General features: G+C 42.0%; 1 protein-coding gene across 2 annotated transcripts in view; it reads left to right on the top strand.

Moving 5' to 3' along the window:
* RAB12 (RAB12, member RAS oncogene family) overlaps positions 1–13,758 on the top strand; it is a 32,189-nt gene extending 18,431 nt beyond the window's left edge. For both annotated transcript variants that reach the window (XM_090039708.1, XM_090039710.1), the window contains 4 exons: positions 6,102–6,240; positions 6,800–6,889; positions 9,307–9,411; positions 11,653–13,758. In XM_090039708.1, coding sequence (XP_089895834.1) covers positions 6,102–6,240; positions 6,800–6,889; positions 9,307–9,411; positions 11,653–11,766 — 448 coding nt within the window. In that variant the 3' untranslated portion in view covers positions 11,767–13,758. The remainder of the gene's footprint in view (positions 1–6,101; positions 6,241–6,799; positions 6,890–9,306; positions 9,412–11,652) is intronic.
* The last annotated feature ends 11,389 nt before the right edge of the window (positions 13,759–25,147 follow it).

Here is a 25,147-nt window from a genome sequence, read left to right as displayed (position 1 = left end):
ATTTTCTACATTTTTTTTAGGGGCCCCGTGAGCCGGATAGAATGGCCAGACGGGCCACATCCGGCCTGTGGGCCACATTTTGCCCACTCTTGGTCTAGTGGGTATGCAGTTATGAACATGTGTACCTGAGCACAAGTCCTGGAAAAAACTCAAACAGGAAGGCCAAAACAACATCCATCTCACTAAGCCATGCTCATTGGCTTATTTTTTTCCTCCTAGCCACGCGCATCTCCCTGTCCTGTCAGAGCAGCATTCCTCCCAAAAAAGAGCTGATGAAGACACTAGATAATAATACCTAGTCTCTGGCATGATGGTTGTAACACTGTGCTGGAAAGCAGGACATGTAGGTGAGGAAGACCTTGAGCCTGAGTTTTATGCTTCCTGGGGAGATGCTCAGACCACTCAGCTATTGGGGCAAAAATGTGGGAGGGTCCTCCTTCTCCTCCTCTAACATCTAATACCCACTAGTCATGGGTTATGTCAGGCAGAATTGTGATGTGTGTGTAGGTAGCTGTGTAACATGCTTACCACGTATAGCCTACTGACCGTATACAGTAGCCACGTGAATGCTTATATGTCCACACTGTGTGTGTAAGAGAATTGTGTACTGTGTACAAGTGCCAGAAAGGTCATTTAAGTAAGTGTTGTCATTTAGGTGCACAAAGGGTAATAAAATTCTACCCAGGGTGTCTTCCCTGCTCTCAGACCTGGTATTACAGTGGCCCCTTGGTGGACAAGGAAGAACAGTTTACAGTGTAAACTGTTGTCTGTGCCTCCTTGGGCTGAAACATGCTCAGTTGCTTCATAAAAATTGTGTGTTTAGCTGGGTCAATAGGCAGAAAATGTTTGGGGATAGAGTAGATGAAATCTCTGGATACTTGTGTGTCAAAACGTAACAAATCTCTGAGCTTGTGAGAAATGTGACTTTTCAGGGAGTTATAATCTGGCCAAATGTTTACATCCTTGATGCAATTTGGCACATGGACCAAATTTCTTAGGCTTGTTTCAAAGTATAGAGGCACTGTTTTGCTAAACAACAAGGAATTTAGCTACCTGGGGAGTTGACTGTTTTAGTACTAGAATAATCTAGGAAGAGACAAACCAGCAAGCTAGGCAATTTAGGGAGCTGGGTGTATGGTAATCAGGAAGCCCTAGTTCCTAAGCACTCTGCCTGGTGTGCCACGCAGGATATGGGAGCTTGGCCTCCCCAGTAACCCGTAAGGTGGGCTGTCATACAATCCAGTGGGTAGCCTACTGGGAAGTTTTGATGAAATTGAAGTGGGATGAAATCCAGAGAAACTGCTCTGGAAAGTTCCCCAGCAGTTCTGCAGAGCTGCAAAATGCTCCAGCTGCAGCTTAATAGTTTTCTCTGCTAAGCATGGTAGAGGTGTAGTAGTTTTCTCTAAGGTATTTTCATATGCAGCTAACACACCATTTAAAAAACCTTGCATCTGCCTAGAATTTTTTTTCCCCACTTCCAGAGAAGCTTAAAACATGAAAGGAACTGGATGAGCAGTTTATTTGTTTTGATTGAAATTACTTACCTTTCCCATAGTTCTCTTGCAATCCCTCCATAAAAACTAAATTTATTTTTGATTCAAGGATAGGTTTGATGTATTTGTAGGTAGAAGTCTAACTGTCATTCTGTTGAATGTGCTTATATAAAATCAGCGGTAGTTGTTTGACCTAAAACATTCATTTCCATTTAAGACTTTCAGAGGATTTCTAACTGTATCTGAGTATTGTACTTCATACCATATATGTGGTATGATTATGTAAATGAAAAGTCAGAATCTTTAATATTTGGACAGATGTTTTGTGTGTAAAATTTTCCCTTGTTAACAGGCATCATGCTTTTTAGCTATCTTGAAGTTACAGCCCTCATTTTCAAGTCATGAAGTAGGAAGAGAAAGATGTTAGTTGTCTTCTGGCCCCCCACCCCCAACGCAACTTCTAAGTTGTTAAAGGATAATTTATTGATTAGCTACAGAGTGGAAAACAGTTTTCCTGTCCAAGGAAACTTTTAATTGGACATATGAAGTTGAGAACTGTAGAAATGGGTATCTTACAAAAGGGATAGAAACACTGAAAAATAATTTCAGAGTAGGTGATTTCCTTAGATACTGAAAAGGGAAGGGGCACCAAAAAAGTGTGAATAACACCCTATGTCATATCAAAAAAGTACTGTAGATGTAATAACAGTATTTGCAATACAGAGCATTTTGACATGTTCCAGCAATCAGACTAATTAAAAAATAAAGTTTGTTGTCTTCACAAATATTTGAGCTCTATATACAGAAATCAAACCATTATTGCATTGGGTTATAAATATTTTCCCCTATGTATTATGTTAAATCTGAATAAGAGTACCTGAGAGCTGTCAGTTTTTATTAATGCTTATGACATGGTTTAATGTTAGTACAGGTTGGTAACCTAATCATAGCCTAACCATACCAATGCTTTATACCACCTGCCCATTGTCATTGGATAGTTTTAATCTCTTGTGGCTGAAATATAATATAGGAATGGGAACAGCAAAACAAACAAAACTAAGTTAATTCCAGAACATCAGAAGTGACTCATCATAGCAAGTATCTTTACTGGGGTAGCACCATTTAGTGTAAAACACCTGCTCAAGTTGTTTGTAGTATTGACAGAATATGTATTCCCTGAACTTTTACTGCAGAGAGAATGCTCCTGGTAAAACAGCTTACCTACCAGAAAACTGATCTCCCCACAAGACACTGAGCTTTTTGAGAGCTGTTCAGTGATATCCTTATCAAAATTAAGTTCTGAGCTTAAGAGACAAGGCATAATATTCTAAACGTACTGCACCCTCAGATCCTATATTGACTTATTTTAAACACTGTTGCAGCAAAACAAAAACTCTGGTAATTTGGTATTCTGTTTTTTGTGGGTTTTTTATTAAAAGGACTTCAAATATCCCATTACAAATGGCCATCACTTGCATTCAAACTAATTCAAAAAGCTAATTACTCTCCTAAAAGAATAATCATGTAACCATTTCTTTTCCACTGCACATGCATGCATGCTTCCTGCATATGAACTTGATCATCTTCAGAAGCATCCCTTTAAATGATTTGGTGCCTCTTTCCCCTCTATTATCAAATATCTTCAGTGGTTTCCTAAATTATGAGTCAGGAGAGCATGTTAGTGGAGCTTCTGCATTGGTATGGGAGGCTATGAAAGGAATATGAATACAATTTCTCTGGCTTTGGAATTGCTTCAGGAGTGAAGGGCCTAGAATTATTCCCTTCAAGAATTGGTTTGTTCTATTTGGGCCCAAAAGTGTGTGTTTCTTTGTGTAATGCTATATAAATAGATCATAAAAATAAATACGGTCCCTTCACTTCTACTTTGTTGATAAACTAAAAAAATCAGTGTCCAGTCTTAGCATTTATTCATGTTATTGAAAATAGTGTCATTAACCAACACTATTTTAACTTTTAAGTCTGCTTCAGCAAGAAACTTGAGCAGATATCTAACTGTATAGAGATTTGAGTTGAATGGGTGCCAAAGAGTCCTATCTGATTTTTGGACTTAGCATAGGAAAGTGTTCGTGTTCCATCAGTGCAGTAAATTACACATGCAAAATAATCTTAGGACCTTGGTTTCAGTATTTCCATGCAATATAAACTTCTGCCTTCATCTTGTGCCTTTCCCACCATTTCAGATGTTTGGTGCTTGTACATCTGGCTCATTTTTACAGAAGTGGCTTGCATAACCTTTAAGTGAACACTTGAGTTTATAGAGTTGTAGGACTAAGAGTAGGAGATTTTGCAGCACAGCATTCAGTTCAATGAACAAATGCCTTTTGAGGATACTAGGAAGAGAACACCCATTTACACTGAATGCCTTCATTGAAGTAGTGATATGACAGTCAACAATTTAAAGGAGCCCAGGAGAAGTGTATTTTAAAAATCATTCAAGTTTAGCATAATCCTGTTCTGCCAAAGATATTATAATACAATGGATCAGGCAGTTCTGTCTTCCTTGTTAGCATTGACTTGCCACCAAACCACTTCTTGGTCTCCCCCACTTCCTTCTTGTTCTGGCTGTTAAAAGTAATGAAACTAATGGGATCCACGCCCCAACACCTTAGCAATCTTTAGCAACATAAATGTAGTTGACAGAGGCATTTCTATACTGGATAAATCTGTTCATAAGCCCTAAGACAGTGTTACCTGTATGTGCAAAATCAACAGTTTTGACTGACATTTTAATGCGTTTTCACATAAAGAAATATCATAAATGTTGCAAAAAAATGAAGGTGACCGTACTGGAGAGAGAACTGAAGAGAAAATAAATGCTGTAATGATGAGATACCTGTATATGTAATTTCAGTTGCAAGAAGTTGTATTGCTTTAGTAATATTTCATTTTACTTTTAGATACCTATTGAGTTACTTCTCACTAAAGCCAGCTATTGCTAGGACAGACAGTATATTTTTGCTTTAAGTTTTGTGTATGTGTTTAGTTTTTGGGGAACATGGGGGAATTGAAAGATAGAATCCAGTTCTGTTTCTCTCCCTGTCCTCTACCTCCTTTCCCACAACAGTACTATCATCACACTTCCAAGTACTGTTCATGATGATGCATCAGGTTTTTTTTCACAATTCTTGGTGTAGCTATATGAAGCTGAGGTTTCAGATCAATTTCTAGTGGGCAAATTATCTACATGATAAAACCACCAGTAAAGTGTTGATGCTATCTGGTGCTCTTCTGGCAGTCTCAGAGAAAAGGTCAGGCTTGACTTAAGAGATCATTTATTCCTAATTCTCCTCAGTCTAAGTATGGTCCCTATAAGTTTTGTCTTAGACAAGGTGGGATTGTGGCAGTTTGTCCTATTACTGTAGCTCCTGTATATGTGCTGTCGAGAAATCTTGAGGAGGGAAATCAATTTTTGGCTCTTTGACAGCATTCTTTTTTTTAGAATACTCAGAATAAATCATTGTATCTAGAGAGTTATGTTTTGTGAGGTTTTTCCATACTCTGTACTCAAATGTTATATTACACAATTAAGCCCAGTCAGCATTTTTCATTCATCTCTCACATGCATATACTTCTCATCTAGAAATAGTTTTTATTCTGATTTTTGACCTGCTTCAGTACTAATTTTTTTTTAATGTCTATTGTATCGGGAAGCTTGTTTTCCAACATCTGTGTTTCAGATGTACTAGAGCACGTTACAACTTAATTTTGAGTAATGGCATTACCAAGCTACGCCGAGCTGCTCTAAGCATAGGCTCTTGGAAAAGTAGCCACCAAAACACAGTGGTAGAAATCGCTGGAATCTTGGCTTATCTATTGTTAGTACAAGAACAGTGGTACCATAGCTGGAGAATGGCTCGCAGATTTTATTAAATGCACCCAAATTAAAGCCCTTATTTTGGATCTGATTTTTTGACAGTCAGATCCAAATGCCAGATTTAAGCACTCAGAATCACTGGACTTTGGAGTTCTGAGCTTGACCTTCAGCCTTATATTGTACTCTGCCATAAATGTGCCTTGAAAATTAGTAGCGCATTTCCTTGCATTGTTTGTTTGCCTAATATTTTCAACAATTTTTATCACTAGCATCTACATAAATATTAAAATATAGCTTAATTGTTTTTTGGTTGATCTGAAAACCCTCTGAAAGCTTGAATCTCATTAGTAGGTACATTGCAGCTTTTACACTTGGATGTCCAACGTTAGCTTGATTAGCATGCATCTTTTACTTTTCCCTTTTTAAGAAATTTTTTTTTTTTTAATTTTTCATCTGCTGATATGTTTTCATTGGACAACTCCATTCTCAAAGATGCATAAAGTTGCTTTGGTGGCCTGGCCTTTCCCAGTTTAGTTAGCGTGGGACAATTAAGTATGATGGTAGACTGTCTCAGAACTGAGATTTTCTTCCAATTATTAATCTGGCTTGCCTGTTATTGTCTATAATTATTATATATAGAAGGAAATGAACAATATGGGATATACATTTAGCATGTGGTTAGCTTGTGGGGTTTGTTTTTTGAAATTCAAGCTAACTTGTTCTGTTCTTTAACTGATAAAATATTTGTGCCAATGTTTGCTGCTGCTTCTTAGGGACACAGCAGGTCAGGAGAGATTCAACAGCATTACCTCAGCTTATTACAGAAGTGCCAAGGGAATCATATTGGTATATGATATCACCAAGAAGGAGACGTTTGATGATTTACCGAAATGGATGAAAATGATTGATAAGGTAGGCTTCCACTTCCGTAAAAGGAGAGAATATAGTATGTAATACTTAAATTACATTTTTACAATCCCCTTAAAATGTGTTTTGGAATAAACTTGTAGAAGGTTGAAAATGTAAATTGTTTAACTGAGTTTTTTGAGGTTTTTTTACTTTATTCTTCTGGCAAGCACTACTCTAACGCAGAAATGTCAGCCTGGAGCTGGTCTTGATTAATAGTAATTGCCTTTGTCATTGGTACTGGTAGAAGTATGCACATCATTGCGCATCTGACTGCACAAAAAAATCCCTCAGTACATTCCATTGCCTCCTTTGTGTTAAGGTCATAATATTCACCAGAGAGAAACTTTTGGCTCTCATTTAGTATCTTGGAGTGAATCTGAAAACTGAGCAAAATGAGGGCGGATATTCTCAAGATAACATTTCCACAGTGTTTTGACAATATAGAACACATTGAAATATAATGAGTCAACTAATTACTAGAGACTTGACTGATTTTTACCAACACCATATGAGATGTGTGTTTAGATGTAGTTAGAAATGCCATGTTTTTCTGTATTTACAGTATGCCTCAGAAGATGCAGAGCTTCTACTAGTTGGAAATAAATTGGACTGTGAAGTTGATCGAGAAATTACTCGACAGCAGGGAGAAAAAGTAAGAGCAAGTGGAAATTAAATCATTCACATCTTTGAGTGGGTCACCTGGTATTGTGTGGATAACAACCAGTGGCAACACATAGAGGGTACACGGGGGTGCATGTGAACCCCCTGAGAGCAGCGTTCCCAGGCGAGGATTCTGGGGTAGGCAAGAGTGGTGGTGTCCCCCTTGAGAATGCTGGCCAGGGAGTGCACCAGGAGAAGTAGTCCCCTTGTGGCCAATCCCTCTGACACAGCAGTGCCAGCCAGTTGCATGTTGACAGGATCAGCCGCAGGGACCCCACCCCCCAGTCTGTGGGATCGCCTGCAGGGGGACCCCCCTTCCCCAGTCGCTGACTGTCCACTGGTGGGGGAAGTCATTGTCCCCCACCCACGCCCAACTCGAGAGGCAGCAGTTGCCCATCGCTCATGAAAACAACTTTAGTTTGGGATATATCTCATACAGGATAGCAGGTCAAAAGGCAGAATGCAGAAAGTGGCTAGATAACAACAGAATAGTATGGATACAAGGACTTTTGTTCAGAAGTACACAACGGCCCATTAGCGTTAGTACAACATGTGTCTGGTCTCTATAGGTATTAAATCATTGAACAAGATAAGGAAGTTGGATTGTATTTTACAGTTGAGATGAATCTAATGATAAGAATCTGAGGCTAGTAAGCAGTGAGTGGGATTGTATTACAACCTGAAAGCCACCAGGGCAGGGGCGGGCAAACTTGGCCCTTTGGCCAGATTCAGCTTGCCAGGTCATTGTATCCAGCAGGTGGAGCTTCTCCAAAAAACAATTATTAATGGCCTGTGGCTGCCCTTTGGAAAGCTGGTGGGAGGTGGGCTTTCAGTGGTTTCTCACTATCAGACTGGGTGGGCATTGTGCCTCCATCTCCAGGGGGCTCCTGGCACTCCAGCTGGGAGCCCCATGTGTAGGCACTGAGTGCAATGGTGTATGACTGGACAGCTAGTGAGTGGGGAGGGGAGTTCCCCCCTGCAGTGCTGGGAGCCCCATATGGAGGTATGCAGCTAGCCTAACCCAGCCCAGCAGTGTGCCTTCTCAACTGCACTGCTGGGAGCCCCACATACTGGTGCATGGCTCCCAGAAAGAGAGCTGGGAGCTGCACATTGGAACACAGAGCCCCTGGCCCAATGGCTTGTGTGTGGGGTGGGTGTGAGTGGGGGAATGTGGGTGGGAGTGTGTGGGCTGAGTGTGGGTGGGAGGGGGACAGCCCCTACTGCTGCTGGCACAGCAGGCCCTCAGGATGCTCATGGCCTGTGCCAGGCAGAGTCACATGCCGCTCCCAGAACTCAGCCAGAACCATGTGTTGCCAGGGGACTCTGCCTGCTGCAGGCCATGAGCACCTCAAGGGCCTGCTGCTGCTACTGCCTCTTGTGACAGGGGCTATGCACCAAGGGGGTGGAGGGGGTATCTGTGGGGGGGGGTGGTCCACACCCACCCACACATCTCCTACAAACCCTCCCACCCACATACACTCCTGTACCTGCACCTCACTCACTCACACACACACACACACACACACACACACACCCCCCTAGACACCCCTTCACATAACCCCCCCAACTTTTCACAAACCACACCACACAACATGCAAGAGTAAGACTTTATTTTGAGCTATTATGCAATCACCCCTATATACACTATGCAAATGCATATAAATCAGGTGGAAACAGTCAAGGGTTAGTGGGTGGGGCTTCTGGTCCCAAAATGGTGATCAAGGGGTGGGGCTATCCTTGTCCCAACAGCTGATCAAAAGTAGTTATGTAGCCCCCCAGTTGAAATAATTGCTCATCCCTGTACCAGGGTGGCAGAGAAAGCATGCAAGTAGAAATCTATCCCAGCTTCTTCCTCTGAAGAGCCCTTTCAGTGGGGTAAAAAGGGCTACTGCTGGTCAGCAGTGATATGCTTGAGTTACTTGGACAGGATTGCAAAGTATATATGCTTGCAGTATGCCTGGCAGTTCCTGTGCTATTTGTAAATTTATTTTCAGGAGCACCAGATTCTCCTAAAAGCATAGGAAAGGAAAACATGTAAATAAATGTCAACCAAAATGTCTGTCACCTGTATATTCAGCACTCTCATTTTTGTATGTCTGCTTAGCGGTTGATTTAATATTTTACCCTTAGCCGTGACATTTCATTTATTGGTGTTCAGCCATTGCTATTTTCTTTCCTAATATGCCAAAATAATTCATTTAGCCCAGTTGTGTTCAATTTTACAGCTCTGGACATAATTTTTCTCCCTCCATGAATACCGTGCAGAACTGACAAGTTGATTCAAATGAATCTGACATAACTCAAGCTTCAGTTTCTCTCAGCTTTTGCTATATTCAGCTTTTCTTTGCACCTTAAAAAAACAAAACAAAACCCACAAACCTGACACTGACACTTATTTTTCGTTGTCAGTTTGCACAGCAAATAACTGGGATGCGGTTCTGTGAAGCAAGTGCCAAGGATAATTTTAATGTGGATGAAATATTTCTGAAACTTGTTGATGATATCCTGAAAAAGGTAAGCTGTTTGCCTAGACTTTTATAGGTCAAATATTTTACTACTACTTGCACAAGTGTTTGTTCAGAGTGCACAATAGCAAGGAAGTTATTTTATCTTGGAGCAGTCAGGATGCAGCTTGTGGACCACCTGCTGTCTTCCATTTCTTCTGTTGTGGCACAGCTCTTACCATTGCAGTTGAAGTTTTCACTTACACGCCTCCATGCATAGTAGCTTAATTTTACATCAGGGTGCAGTGGCTGACTATGTATTTGCCTGCTTCCTTTGCTGTCACAAATTAATTAGGACTGCTTCAGGGAATAGGTTTGGAGTAGCAGAGAAAAAAAAGTGTGTTTTGCTTAAATTGGCATGCTAAGAACTACAGAAGACTGGAGAAACGAGAAGTCAGCAACTTGACTATACAGGATGCCAACTAGAAACAGAGACTGAAGCCATGTACAGGTATTATGTTTCTATTGGGAGAATCTCAGGTCTCCCATTAGAAACCACAAATATTCATGCAGTTTATCCTGGAACAAAAATGGTGGCTCCAGGACAAAAATAATCCATCTCCCACTGGGAGGGCTTCTCCTGGGAGAATGTATGCATACTTTTCTGCTGTTGGACTCCTCCCAGGGACCAGGAGGTGCTGCGTGATGGGAAAACATTTCCTGTGCTTTCCCAAGACAAGAGTTATTCTCATCTGGGGAGAGCACAGGGAATAGCTGCTGCTCACCTCTTCCCAGTCCCAGTGGGAGTTGTGACAGGGAAAGGTTATTGTGCCTTCCTCAGAACGAGGTCATCTCAGTCACAGAAGGCACAGGAGACAACTGCTGCTGCCGCTCCAGTAGGCAGAAAGCCAAGTTATGGAGTAGCTATTTCTTGTTCACTACCCATTCCTCAGACTGGGCTCTGTGGGCTGAGGAGTGGGTGAGGGGGCTCTGCCCTGCTGCCTGCATTCCCCCAGGAATGGGAGGACTGGAACAGCCACTTATTCTGATGCTTTTACCAGATCTGGGATCCCCTGATTTTGGGAAGGTATCAGGAGATGGGGCAGTTGCAGTGGAACTTCTGAACTGTTCCCTCTCCCAGAAACATTTCTAGTGGTGGAAAATTTCCGCCACTGGAAATGATAGCCTGTTTATGGCCTAGGAAAAGTAGCAACCTTGGTATGTATACAGGATGGAGCTGCTGTCTTACAGTACTGTAGGGAGATCTCTGAGTCCAAGTTATTATTTGATAGCTTTGATCTTAGATTAGTCTTCTGACCTCTTTATGCCTCTTTCCTCCTCCCCCCAGCCCCCGATTTGATTGATGAAGTGTCACTTTAATCCTTAGCTGATCACTGCTATTTAAATGCTGAGTATTAGCATTGTAGTGGAAAATCATTGCAAGTCTTATTTAAAAAAAATAGATTCACCCCAAGTTTGGTTAACTGATCTGTTTAGCTGTGTTTCTACCTACACTATTGTCTGACAGTTGATTTAAAGTTTGAAACTATTTTAAGATCGGTAAGGAAGTTACTTTTGCACTTTCAAATGCTGTAAAATAATGAGAGGCAAAGATCTTTGTAATTGATTATCTTTTATTGGACCAACTACCTAGTTGGGATAAAACAATGAAAGTGTTTTGCTTGTCTCTATAGTAGTAGTTTGCAAACACATGACACTAGCTTTCCTGACTGAATAACTGTATTAACATAGCAGCCAAACACTTAATTTTATGTATATTGGTTACTACTGCACCTTTAAAATTACAGGATTATTTGGAGTCTTGAATCTCAGTCAAAATCTCAAGTCCACAAATAAAACACCATGCTTAAAACTATTTAGAACCTTTTGAAGAGCTATAGAAGAGGAAGCCAAACTTCATGCTCTTCAGTTCAGTGCATCATACTGCTTTGCCCTCTAGATTATTAGAAAATTGAATGTATGTTCTCTGTTATTGACAAACTGGCTATAAGAAAGCTTCTCCCAAATGTAGTTTTAATTACCATGATTCTATTACAGATCTTTTATCTGTCAAAATAGCAATACTACTTTGTTGAACACAGTGTGTAAGATTTTTTTCCTTTGAAAGAAAACTTTAACACATTCTGTTCTAATATTTTTTTTTAAAATGTTGGTGCTAGGATCTCGGAGGCCCTAATGTTAATCCTTTAGCTGAACTGCAGTTCTGAAGTCTTTTTCTTAAGTAGGAGCAGTTGAGAGTTCTGTGCACTGGATTATTTATAGACATGTGGGTTGTTTTTTATTTTTTCAGATGCCCCTGGATATCATAAGGAATGAGCTGTCAAACAGTATCCTGTCCCTGCAGCCAGAGCCAGAAATCCCGCCAGAACTGCCTCCTCCAAGGCCACATGTCCGTTGCTGTTGACTTGTTGCTTCATACAGAGTGGAAAAAAAGAGTGGGAGGGGAAAGAAAGTGTCTGTACGTCTCTGCACTACAATCATTTGGCAGTTTCATGTTGCACTTTGTGTTCAAGTCAGAGCTGCACACTAACTTGTATATATGCAAATATGAAATCCTGCACAGGATTCAGCTATAACAGTAAAATATTGCCTGTCTCCCTCAAAATGGTATTTCATTCATTGCCCCAGTGTTTATAAATATTGTACAGTCTACAGGCAGCCACCACACTCCCAGTCTAAGAGGAGGAGAAATTAAATCTATACTTATTCTTGATTGTAAATGTTGTAATAGTCCTCATTGTTATAAATAGGCAGGCAGAAGCTCTTCTGGTATGAAGATAAGTATATTATGGTGCTTTGCTAACTATTTTAAGATGACTTTTTTTTCTTAAAACAGAAGACTTCCATGTACAAAGCTTCCATAAGCAGCATTATGTTTCTTTTCAATATGGTCAACAATTTTCCTTTTTTTTCTTTTTTTTCTTTTTTTTTTTTTTGCTGTAGCATCTGCAGCTGACTGGATTTACAGAAAATCAAAGAGTAATTTCCAGCACTCATTATTTATTATGTTTAATGTTGAGCCGTTGCTTTGTGTTCAAAGACATTACATTTGGTGCGGTTTTAAAGGTGCATTCTCAACTTGCATATACAAGTTCCTGCTTAAGCATAACTAGGTTGCAGAGTCGGTAAATATTCAGTAAAAGTAGAGATGTATCTGAACTGTAAAAGAAGGTTTTAAAAGCAATGCTGCTGTCCTAGACAAATTCTTTTTAAAAAATTTAAGAGCATTTTTCCTGTGTTGAGGGATATATATATATGTGTGTATTTGTCTGGACACCTCGGTGGGAGGGATGGGTTGATGGTAAAACTTTTTTTTTCTTTTCTAATGGTGGAAACTATTCCATTCAAGCATATATTGTGTGAGGTTTTTGTCTGATTATGAATTGGTGAATTATATCTTTGATATATCTTTTATTAAAATGCACTGTTTAGTTTAGTTGTGGTAAATCAGTAATTACATATTTGAATAACTCAGTGTTCTGAATGTTGTGGTATTGAAAAACTTTGTGGTCTTTCTAAACTAATGAAATGCAAATAAAATTTTGTATTTATGAATGGCAGTGGAGCTGCACCTGTTTTTAGAATGGCAAATACAAGTGGTGGATAAAAGGTAATATCATTGTTGTTAAAAAAAAAATATTTATTTCCTTGAGATCTAGTTCCCATTTTTTAGATAGGAAGCACAAGACACACTAAGAGTTTGCTTTAACTACTGCACTCTTTGGATGATCTAGCTTAACTGGTATCCTGTGATGGCATGTGACTGTCATGATGTCTTGGCAGGCAGTAGCAAAGTTTTTAATGACCCACGGGGATACATATACAAACCAGTCTTGCAAAATATAGCTTCTCTTCTTTGGTATCTGAAACTGTCTTACCACCTTTGCCTTTGTTTCAGCCTAAACACTTACACTGATCAGTAAGGTAAACTACTGGCTTCTGCAACTTATTGTCTGTCTTCTGGAAGGAACTAGAAATTCAAAATTGGTCGTAATTTTTACTCCCCCAATGGGTCTTAGAGCCCTTAGCCCAATGGATCAGATATACCATTGTGCACATAGTACTGTCTAGGGGATATCTCTTTGGCATACTCAGCTTCAACTAATAAATTAAGGAAGCTTGGCTAGTGTTTGTGCTTATGTCTTCTGCCACCTTGTGCCTAGACGGTTAGCTTTTTTAGATAGTAAACCTATGGTTTACTGTAATACTGATAAAATGAAATCCAGTTTTTCTAGTACTTGTAGGACTTCTGTGGGCAATAGCAAGGAAGGGAAAGTTATGGAAAAAAGTTTTAACTTGACAACTATGATTTTAGTTGATTTGTTTTTATATGTATTTAGAAACTTGTGGTTTTTTTCTGCAGTTTTTGAATTTAATAAAAATTAAAGAGAACTGACTTAGAATTTTTTTTTCTTGTAATCATGTACTACGATTTTATTTGAATGCATCTGTTTCTAGCAATCTTCAAGGTAACTTTTATTAAGAATTTTTATTTGATTGTTAATTGAAAATATTTCCTGAGCTCTTTTGCTGTGATTTTTTTTTGCTGGAGGGAAGATGAAGAGCACTGTGTCCCTTCCCACTTCCCTCTTGTAGCTTCAGGAACAATTTCTGTGTGTCAGAAGCCTTCTAAGTGCTGCTGCTATTTCCCTGCTCCAGCTATTCTCTGCTAGTTTTATACTGTGTTGGAAGAAAAGGAAACAATAGCCCTAGTTGTACCTTTGCCTCTTTTCCTGCTGGGCTATGAGATTTAGACTTTTTGTTTTAGTCTAGTTTAGCACTTAATGAAAGATTGTTTCCCTCCCACACAAAAGCAGCTGGATAGCCCAAAAGGGGGATGAAGAGAAGCTGAAAACCAGTTACAGTTCACCAATTCTTTCCCTCGTATCCGCACAGGTTAGAGCACATTAGGGACTGCTCTAATTGTGTCTCCTGGTTATGGGTCTCAAGGGACCATTATATGCCAGTTAGAAATAATTAAGGCCATAGTACCGTAGAGAAGTCTCTGTTCCCCTTTTATACCTCTCCATCCTGAGGCATTCACTGCAGAAAGGGCAGAAGCTAACTGCTATGGTCATTCATCAAGTTCTCTACGCTGGTCCTCAGAAGGTTACTTAATTCAGAGGTAGGAGAAATGACCCAGGAGAACCTCAAAAGGAGTAGATCAGGGCAGAGTCTGCCCTAAAACAATTATGGGTCCATTCACCTTCAATACATGCTTTTGAAGTATGCCACTTGCTTCACTGGAGCTAAGATTTCACCTAATATGTTTTTTTCTCACAAATTACACGAATTGGAATAATACTGTTTTGTTAGTATCACAGATTAAGTATCTGTAGTTAGCTGTGTTAGTCTAAAGTCAGGCATAAGACAAGGTAGAAATGCATCTTTATAAACTAACTGAATCAAAGATGCATAGAAGTTTGTGAGCAAGAAACTCACTTCATCAGAAAGTCTGCATCTCTGATTCAGTTAGTCTATAAGGTGCATCTCTACCTGCTTTCTGGCAGATTTTATATCTGTGATAAACTGAAAATCATGTTGTGACTTAGAGATGGATAAAATTTTTAATTTCATCTACTACTTTGAAGATCTGAAGGGATAAAACCTGTTGGTTTGTTTTGTTTAACAGGTCAAAGGGTAGAAGATTGAGAGCTATTTGATATGTATTATAGAAATAATATATGAGAAAGTAATAAATAAATAAATAGTTTGAGGACTATTTATAAGATTTTATATGCGTACACACTATATTTATTTCTTGTAGTTGTATTGAAACAAAAAATGAAGCTAGGTAAAGAGTTCACTTTCACAAAAATGTGTCATTGGTATACCAATGCGTAAGCATATGGTTTTTGTTCAGAGATGCATTTATTCTTTCTTTCCTGAGTTGTGGCATTCATCTTTAGAAGGCTGGTATGCTAATAAATAATTTTGCATATTTTGATCATAAACTATAAAAATACATACTTTTGCTAATTATGTTTAAGGATAATCGTATCAGGTTTAATGTTAAGTTCAGATATACCCCTCTGAATAGTAGCAAGATAGCGAACTAAATTAGCAAACTAAAACTTTGATTCCATCACGGAAATCATCTTGCCATGGCAAGTGCACTAACGTGTAATGTCCATCAGGTGTCACTAGTGCTGTGTGTAAAAGGGAATGTGAACAAAGCAAGCTGCCTTTTACCTTGCTACAACCTGGAAAGCAACATTCACCTGCTTTTGAAAGAAGAAAAATATAGGCTTCATTTTAAAATGTAATAATGATGATGATCTATGTATTCTGTAGATACTGTTGGGGAAAAGTCAGCTAGTGTTGTGTTGATTTAAAAGAAAAACTCTTTGAAATTGAAAGCACAAATAAACTTCTACAGACAGAAAAAACGTGTAATACTTAAATATGAATTTAACGGAAAAAGAGGGTGTTCTTACAGAGTTCCAAGTGAGGTGTTTACCCAGTTGTATTATCTTAATTAAACTGAGCTCGTGCTTTATAATTGCAAAGTAATATTTTTACAACTTCTGTAAAATCATTAGACTAACTTCTTTTAGATTTCCAAATACATGGCTCTACCAAGACATGAAGAGCCCTGTAAGTGATGTACATTACATAATTTATATGTTAACATTCTGTAAATAGTGTTGGTTACACTGTTGTCCACTAAGGCCATGTCCAGATGAGCGCAGATGTTTGTTTCCCTAGGGAAAGTAGCAGCAGCACACCTTGTGCCACTGTTACGTGTCCCTGGGAAACGTTACTGCACATTACACCGAGTGGGGTAGGGGAGGCTGGGGCCAGCAACTGTGCTGTCTTCAGCAGTCTCACCTGGGATCCTGGGGGTCTTAGGGTGCTGCAGCCACAGCGCTCCTGCAGCTGTGTGCCTTGCCAGCAGCTGAAGTATGACTCTGGCCGGCCAGGCTCCAGTTTTGGGTGGTGCACACTGCCATTGTGTGCGCCACCCCACTTTTTCTTGGCATGGGTTTTTTTGACCTTGGGATCTCCCAGGGTCAAAACCCTCACTGCCATGCTGCAAGGTAGCTGCATGGGGAATGCCTGCATGTACTGTGTGCAGCACCACATCTGGATCTGTGGCACCACATATCGCATGCCTGTGCTCATCTGGATGCAACCTAAAGTATCATTTATATTATGGTTGCTAGTATATCTCAGAGTATTTTTGGATTACATTAAAAATGTGCCTTGCTTATTGTTTTGTTTTTTTTCTCCCAACCCTGGACAGAAAAGTCTTTTAGTTAAGTGAACAACATTACTACATAAGATCATACTGGATAAACCTTGTGCTTTGTACTAATACATACCTTTTCCCCCTTTTAATCAATTGGTATAAAGTCTTGTCTGACTGGGAATTGAAAAAAATAAATTTGTTATTCTAATCCCTGTAAGAAGGCCAGTCCAAGCTGAGGCATCTAGCTTGCTTTGGGCCTCAGCAGATAGACTTGCTCTACAATGTTTAATAAATTACTTTACCTGAATATTGATGTTCTACTTTGAGGAAAGTGTTCTCTCTTGAAAAGGAGTAAGCCCTCTTGTCTGTATTCTGTCATTGAGGAGGAGGGGAACCAGTTTTCTTGTTGCAGTAAAAGTTGTTTGCTCTTCCTTTCACTGGGATTTTTCCCTGCTAGGTTCTTGAATAAAGGGCCTTGCCACTGGACCTAAAGCTCTCAGGTGGTGAACATATAAAATGTAATATCTGTCAAAAATCATAGAATCAATGAGTCAGAAGGGACCTAGACAGATCATCTAATCCGACCCCCTGCCATGGGCAGGAAGGAGCACTGGGGGTAGCAGGGGTCATAAGACCCCAGCCAGGTGCTTATCCAGTCTCCTTTTGAAGATCTCCAGGGAAGGTGAGAGCACCACCTCTCTGGGAAGCCTGTTCCAGGCTCTGGCCACCCTTATTGTGAAGTAGTTCTTCCTAATATCTAACCTAAACCTGTCCTCCCTCAGCTTGTGGCCATTGTTCCTGGTGACTCCAAGGGGGGCCCTGGTGAACAGACTTTCCCCGAGTCCCTGCTGGTGGCCCCTGATAAGGTTGTAGGCAGCCACAGGATCCCCCCTCAGTCTCCTCTTGCGGAGACTGAAGAGATTCAGGTCCCTCAGCCTCGCCTCATAGGGCTGGCCATGGAGGCCCTCAACCATATGAGTGGCCCTCCTCTGGACCCTCTCCAGCTTCTCCACATCCCTTTTGAAGTTCGGTGCCCAGAACTGGCCACAGTACTCCAGCTGCGGCCTGACCAGCACCGCGTAGAGGGGGAGCAAGACCTGTCTGGACCTGTTAGTGATGCCCCTGTTGATGTATGACAGGGTGCAGTTGGCTCTGCCTATTGCTTTGTCGCATTGGCGACTCATATTCATCCTGGAGTCAGTCCTGACTCCAAGATCCCTCTCTGTGCTGCCAAGAGGGGCAACCCCTAACCTATAACCATAATGCTGGTTCCCTCTCCCCAGGTGCAGCACCCTGCACTTGTCCTTGTTTAACCGCATCCTGTTCAGATCCGCCCGCTTCTCTAACCTATCCAGGTCTGCCTGGATGCAGTCCCTGCCTGCTGGTGTATTCACTCTACCCCACAGCTTGGTGTCATCAGCGAACTTGAACAAGGTGCTCTCCACACCCTCGTCCAGGCCGCTAATGAAGATGTTGAACAGCGCTGGCCCAAGGACCGAGCCCTGGGGGACTCCACTGCCCACGCCCTCCCAGGTCAACATCAACCTGTCCACCACCACCCTCTGGGTACGCCCCTGGAGCCAGTTTGCCACCCATGTGACCATGCATTCATCAGTGCCGCAGTCCCTCAGCTTGCCCACCAGAATTGGGTGGGACACCTGTGTCGAAGGGCTTCTGGAAGTCCAAGAAGATGACATCGACTTCCTCCTTCCCATCTAAGCTCTTTGTTACCTGGTCATAGAAAGAGACCAGGTTAATCAGGCAGGGTTGGCCTGGCACAAACCTGTGTTGGTTACCCCTCAACATCACTTCCCCTGCAGGGCTCTCACAAATGTGGCCCTTGATAATTTTTTCAAAGACCTTCCCCAGGATAGAAATGAGGCTGACTGGCCTGTAGTTGCCAGGCTCTTCGTTCCTCCCCTTCTTGAAAATAGGGACCACATTGGCCCTTTTCCAGTCCTCGGGGACTTGGCCCGAGCACGAGGAGTCCTCGAACAGCTGTGCCAATCGCTCCGCGATGACATCAGCCAATTTCCTCAGCACCCGTGGATGAAGGTCATCCGGGCCCACCGACTTGGACACATCTAAGCCCTCCAGGTAATCCTTAACTAAGTCTGAACTAACAGTCAGGGGACTTGCATCCTTCCTGGGCGCCTCTACACTATCACCCGAGAGCACCCCATTGTTAGTAGACAGGAACACGGAGGCAAAGAACTTGTTGAAGAGTTCTGCCTTTTCTCGCGCGTCCATCACCAACTGCCCTGCCCTGCCTCATAGAGGTCCAGTGTTACCCTGAGACTTCTTCTTCCTACCTGTATACCTGAAAAAGGACTTTTTGTCATCCTTAATCCCAGAAGCTAAGCTAAGCTTAGATCCCTTTCAAATCTGCCACTCTGAACACTCTGCCTACAAAGGATGGAGGATGGGATTCACCTCCAAAGAGAATTATTCTGCACTGGTCCGGTCCTGCAGGGAGCAAACCAGGAAAGCCAAGGCTGCAACTGAACTCCAACTAGCTTCAAGCATCAAGGACAACAAAAAGTCCTTTTTCAGATATGTGGGGAGCCGGAGGAAAAGCAAGGGCAACATTGGACCCCTGCTAAACCAGATGGGGCAACTGACGCCCAGGAAAAAGCCAACCTATTAAATAGGTACTTTGCGTCAGTCTTTCATCAGTCCCATGGGACACCCATGCCTGCTATGGGACAGGGAGATCTGGGTGATCGGGATCCCCTACCCTCCATCAATGCTGACCTTGTGAAGGAACATCTTGAGAAGCTGGATACCTTCAAGTCAGCCGGCCCTGACAACCTGCACCCCAGGGTACTCAAGGAGCTGGCGAGCGTCATAGCCCAGCCCCTGGCACGGATCTTTGAAAACTCCTGGCGCTCTGGTGTAGTGCCCGAAGACTGGAAGAAGGCCAATGTGGTGCTGATCTTCAAGAAAGGGAGCAGAGTGGATCCGGCTAACTACAGGCCCATTAGCCTGACTTCTATCCTGGGGAAGATCTTAGAAAAGTTTATTAAGTAGTCCTTGAGGGACTGGCCCAGGCTAACATCCTAAGGGATAGCCAGCACGGGTTTGTTGCGGGTAGGTCTTGTTTGACCAATCTCATTTCCTTCTATGACCAGGTGACCTATCACCTGGACAAGGGAGAAGAGATTGATGTCATATATCTTGACTTCAAAAAAAGCTTTTGATCTGGTATCCCATGATCACCTCTTGGCCAAACTGCCCAGTTGTGGCCTTGGCTCCACCATGATCTGCTGGCTGGGAAATTGGCTCCGTGGTCAGACCCAGAGGGTTGTGATTGATGGCAGTCACTCATCGTGGTGCCCTGTGACCAGTGGGGTCCCTCAAGGCTCTGTCCTGGGACCCATCCTGTTCAATATCTTCATTAATGATGTGGACATTGGTGTCAGGAGTGGACTGGCCAAGTTCGCCGATGACACCAAACTTTGGGGCAAAGCATCCACGCCAGAAGATAGGCGGGTGATCCAGGCTGACCTGGACAAGCTCAGCAAATGGGCAGATGAGAACCTGATGGTGTTTAACACCGAAAAATGCAAGGTTCTCCACCTTGGGAGGAAAAACCTGCAGCACCCTTATAGGCTCGGCAGTGCTATGTTGGATAGCACTACAGAAGAAAAAGACTTGGGGGTCATCATTGACCACAAGATGAACATGAGCCTGCAATGCGATGCTGCGGCTAATAAAGCGACCAAAACACTGGCTTGCATCCATAGATGCTTCTCGAGCAAATCCCGGGACGTCATTCTCCCCTTGTACTTGGCCTTGGTGAGGCCACAGCTGGAGTACTGCATCCAGTTTTGGGCTCCACAATTCAAAAAGGATATGGAGAAGCTTGAGAGAGTCCAGAGGAGAGCCACGCGCATGATCAGAGGTCAGGAAAACAGATCTTATGATGATAGGCTGAGAGACATGGGATTCTTTAGCCTGGAAAAGCGTAGGCTCAGGGGTGATCTGATGGCCACCTATAAGTTTATCAAGGGTGACCACCAGGATCTGGGGGAACGTTTCTTCACCAGAGCGCCCCAAGGGATGACGAGGTCGAACAGTCACAAACTGCTGCAAGACCGTTTCAGGCTGGACATAAGGAAGAATTTCTTTACTGTCCGAGCCCCCAAGGTCTGGAACAGTCTGCCAGCGGAGGTGGTTCAAGCACCTACATTGAACACCTTCAAGAGTAAATTGGATGCTTATCTTGCTGGGATCCTAAGACCCCAGCTGACTTCCTGCCCTTTGGGCAGGGGGCTGGATTGATGATCTCCCGAGGTCCCTTACAGCCCTGATGTCTATGAAATCTATGAACAATACTAGAAGTGCTACCTGTTCTGGGTGCAAAGTCTACAAGGTCTCATATGATCACAAACAACTGGCTAGAATCTGCTAATGTTCATTGATTATGAATGTTCACTGATTATGTTCATCTGACTATGTTCAGGGAAAGTGGTGTGAATTCACGCCAGCAATGTGAGCTGACGGACAAATTCAAATTGGGCCTAATAACCACCTGTAGGAAAGTGAAAGGTCGACCTCTTGGCATTGGGATTAGAGGCATTGTTGTTTCTGTTATTCCACTCTGGTTACCATAATCGTTTCCCTTTGGTAGACAGACCCACAGAAAATGACATCCTTAACCACAGCTATCCTTGTAGGTTTCCTAATGAATATGAGGCACTTATCCAGAACTGCTAGACCTCTAAAATCCTAGGAGCTTGTAAAATTCTACCTGCCCAATAGAAAACTGGCTGTCTATCTTGGAGCTCTGTTCAATGAAGGCGGTTCATTCTAGTGTACTAAGCAAGTAACAAGCTGCGGACAACAACATGCCTTCCTTTCTTGGTCACCATCAGATTTTAACTTTTTAGCTTCCTGAGGCTTTGAACAACGTTGGAGGGCTGTTGCCCAGAAATTAAGGATCACTGATCTAGGGCCAGACAAATTATGGCCCAAGAACTATATAATATGGGCTCACGAGAACACAGCCAAGTTGTCTTGTTTTAAATTAAAACAGCTTTAAAATGGACTTTGTTTATGGAATATGCAGACATAATTATCAATTTGAAGCTTTTTACACTTTCACATGCACAAGTAAATTTAGGTATGCTCAGTACAGATTATAAAGTTGTCTGCTGAATACAGTTAGAAATTCGTTTATAATTCTCACCTCTTACAAGTCCGAGTGCACATCCTCTTTTAGTTTTTAGTGCCTTATCCTGATTTTTGTCTTTTTGAAATAAATGTTTCCAGATAAGTGCACCAGAAGCTCTAAATTTCAACCAGTTCACTTATTCCTCTGTATGTTTGTATGCAGACTATCAAACTGAAACAAGATAGGAATGGCTAAAATAGAGTTTAAATTTAAATAGTTTAAAATCAGCCCTTTATTTTATGCAACTTTATTCATAGGTTCATAGATTGTAGAGTCAGAAGAGACCACAAAGGATCATCGTGTCCAACCCCCCTGCCCCAGGCAGGAAAGAGGACTGAGGTCAGACAACCCGAGCCAGGTGCCTATCCAGCCTTTTCTTGAAGACCTCCAAGTTGGGTGGTAGTACCACCTGTCTTGGCAGCCTGTTCCAGATTCTGGCCACCCTTACTGTGAAAAGTGTCTTCCTAATGTCTAACCTGAATCTACTCTCCACTAGTTTGTACCCATTATTCCTAGTTACTCCTAGGGGTGCCCTGGTAAATAGCAAATCTCCAATTCTCTGTTTTCCTCCTTTGATAAACTTATAGGTAGCTACAAGATCTCCCCTCAGATGTCTCTTGTGAAGGCTGAAGAGATCCAGATCCCTCAACCTCCCCATATAGGGTCTTTCATGGAGGCCACTAATCATATGAGTGGTCGTCATCTGAACCCTCTCCAGATTCTCCACATCCCTCTTGAAGTGCGGCACCCAAAACTGGACACAGTACTCCAACTGCGGCCTGACCAATGCCGCATAGAGGGGGAGCATCACCTCCCTCAATCTGTTGGTCATGCATCTGCTAATACATGAGAAGATGTGACTGGCTTTGTTGATGGCCTTGTTACACTGCCGGCTCATGTTCATCTTGGAGTTGACTGACTCCAAGATCCCTTTCAGTTGCTAAGCTGCTGAGGAGGTCATCCCCCAACCTGTAGGTGTGCTGGGGATTCCTCCTCCCTAGGTGGAGTACCTTACATTTATCTTTGTTTATCATTTCATTCTGCCCATTGATCCAACCTGTCCAGGTCGGCCTGTATCTGCTCCCTGCCCTCCAGTGTGTTAACTTTCCCCATAACTTGGTATCATCTGCGAACTTGAATAGGGTGCTCTCCACACCCTCATCCAAATAGCTGATGAAGATATTTAATAACACCAGTCCAAGGGCCAAACCCTGCAGGACCCCACTGCCCACCTCCTTCCAGGCGAAGAATGACCCGTCTACCACCACTCTCTGGGTGCAATTCCTAAGCCAGTTAGCCACCCACCTGACTATGTAGGCATCCACTCTGCAGCTTGCTAGCTTCCCTATGAGAATAGGATGCGAAACTGCATTGAAGGCCTTCTTAAAGTCCAGGTAGATGACATCAGCCTCAGCTCCTGCGTAAAGGCAGTGTGTGACTTGGTCGTAAAAGGCTGTAAGGTTTGTCAGGCAGGACCTACCTGTGACAAACCCGTGTTGGTTTTTTTTTTCAGCATCATTTCCCCTGCTGGGACTTCACAAATGCGCTCTTTTATGATTTTTCCAGTGTTTTCCCAGAGGTAGAGAGGTAAGATTCACTGGCTTAAAGTTACCCGCCTCATCCCTTCTCCCCTTCTTAAAAATAGGCACCACGTTGGCCCTTTTCCAGTCCTCAGGGACCTGACCGGAGCACCGTGAGTACTCAAACAGCTGGGCAAGCGGCTCAGCTATGACACTGGCTAATTTCTTCAGCACCCGTGGATGCAGGTCATCCGGGCCAGTTGACTTGTACCCATCCAGCCCTTCCAAGTGCTCCTTAACTAAGTCAGCACTAACCTTTGGCGATGTGGTGCTTCCCGAACATCTATCTATGTTCAAGCTGGGGGAATTGTCTTGGTCAGTACTTAGGAATACTGAAGCAAAGAACTCATTGAAGAGCTCCGTCTTTTTCCCTGTGTCAGCCACCAACTGTCCTGATTTGTCCTGCAGGGGCCCTATGTTACTGTGCCTGCCTTATGGGTAGACTAGGTCATAGGAGTGATGAACAATCAGGATGAGTTAATGGTAGCCAAACAAGGTTAGAACAAGAACTATATAAGCTGTGAGAAAAGTGGCTTTATTAACTTCCTCCTTGCATTTCTTGATGAAAAAGGTATCCAAAATGCCTGAGAGGATGTTGTTTACCAAAGGAGAGGGTGAAAAAATGTCTTCACCTATGGAAAAATTAATTAAAGAAGTGTATTTGCTAATTTCTTTTTTAAAAATGGATTACTCAAAAAAAAAAAATAGTACATGAATTGCCCCTGATAGATTCTAGGGACTTCATAAGAAAACATTTGACAGTCACTTCTGGAAACTCCGGAAAAAATTGTGTGCTCTCAGAAGATGAATATCATGTCTGTTTTTTGTGTGTTTTTTCTCTAGTCTTTAAAAAAAATAAAGATACAGAAGCCGACACTGGTAAGTCAAACTTCAAACATAAGAAAATGTAATGTCTGGAAATAAAGAATTAACCTATATATTAACAGAAGCAGCATGTTTTTATTCCATGCTAGTTTTATATTATTATAAAATGAAATAGTAGCCATATCTGGATTTTCAGAGATTTTATTGTCAAAATGGGATTATCTTTGTATCCAGGCCAGTGGAATGAAACACTGTGTAGACAGAACCATAAACAAAAGTTTTCCAGAGGAGCAATCCATCTTGCTGTCGCTTTGGATGAGTCTGTATACAAGACATTCCCACTAGAAGTGGGATCCACTCTGATAAAACTTCTTAAGAACCACAGTTATTGTAAAATTGAGGAGGGGGGAAGAGGGACGTTTTGTTTCTGAGAGATGTCAGGCCCAGAACTAGTAAAGACTAAGGCACGTGCTTAACTTGATTAAAGCCAATGGGATTCCATACAGTGCATGAAGTTAAGTGCATGCTTAAGTGTCTACAGGATCTGGACTGTTGATCAGTGCCAGGTTCACTCTAAATATCAGGCTGAGAGAACTAATTGAAATGGGCAATAGTAAACTGAAAGACATTTTGAGAGGACAGTGATGACATGGGAAGTTAGCACCCATAAAATGCTGCAGTAGTTAACAATGAAAAGAAATGCAAAATCAAAAAATGCAGACAAAATAAAAAAGCATAAAAAACCCCGTATGCTCCTGTTTTAATGGGAAGAAAAAGCTTTGGTGGCAGTAATGGTGAAAGACTGGTGAATCCCAAATTGAATCTTATTTTGTGAGCTCCATGCCTTATTTGTAATCTCTTGATTCCTTCTTAACACTTGTGCCTGATGAAGTTGGTGCAATTTGCTAATCTACATAAAATGTTGCTTGGGATATTTACTAATATTCTGAAAATTGGGAAATAAAACTAGACCTACTCTTGAGACACCATACTTGAAACCTTTCCCCCACAC

This window comes from Crocodylus siamensis, chromosome 3, assembly GCF_052110815.1.
Source record: "Crocodylus siamensis isolate JL-2025a chromosome 3, ASM5211081v1, whole genome shotgun sequence".
Classification (NCBI taxonomy): Eukaryota; Metazoa; Chordata; order Crocodylia; family Crocodylidae; genus Crocodylus; species Crocodylus siamensis.
This window is presented reverse-complemented; position numbering and strand designations above follow the sequence as displayed.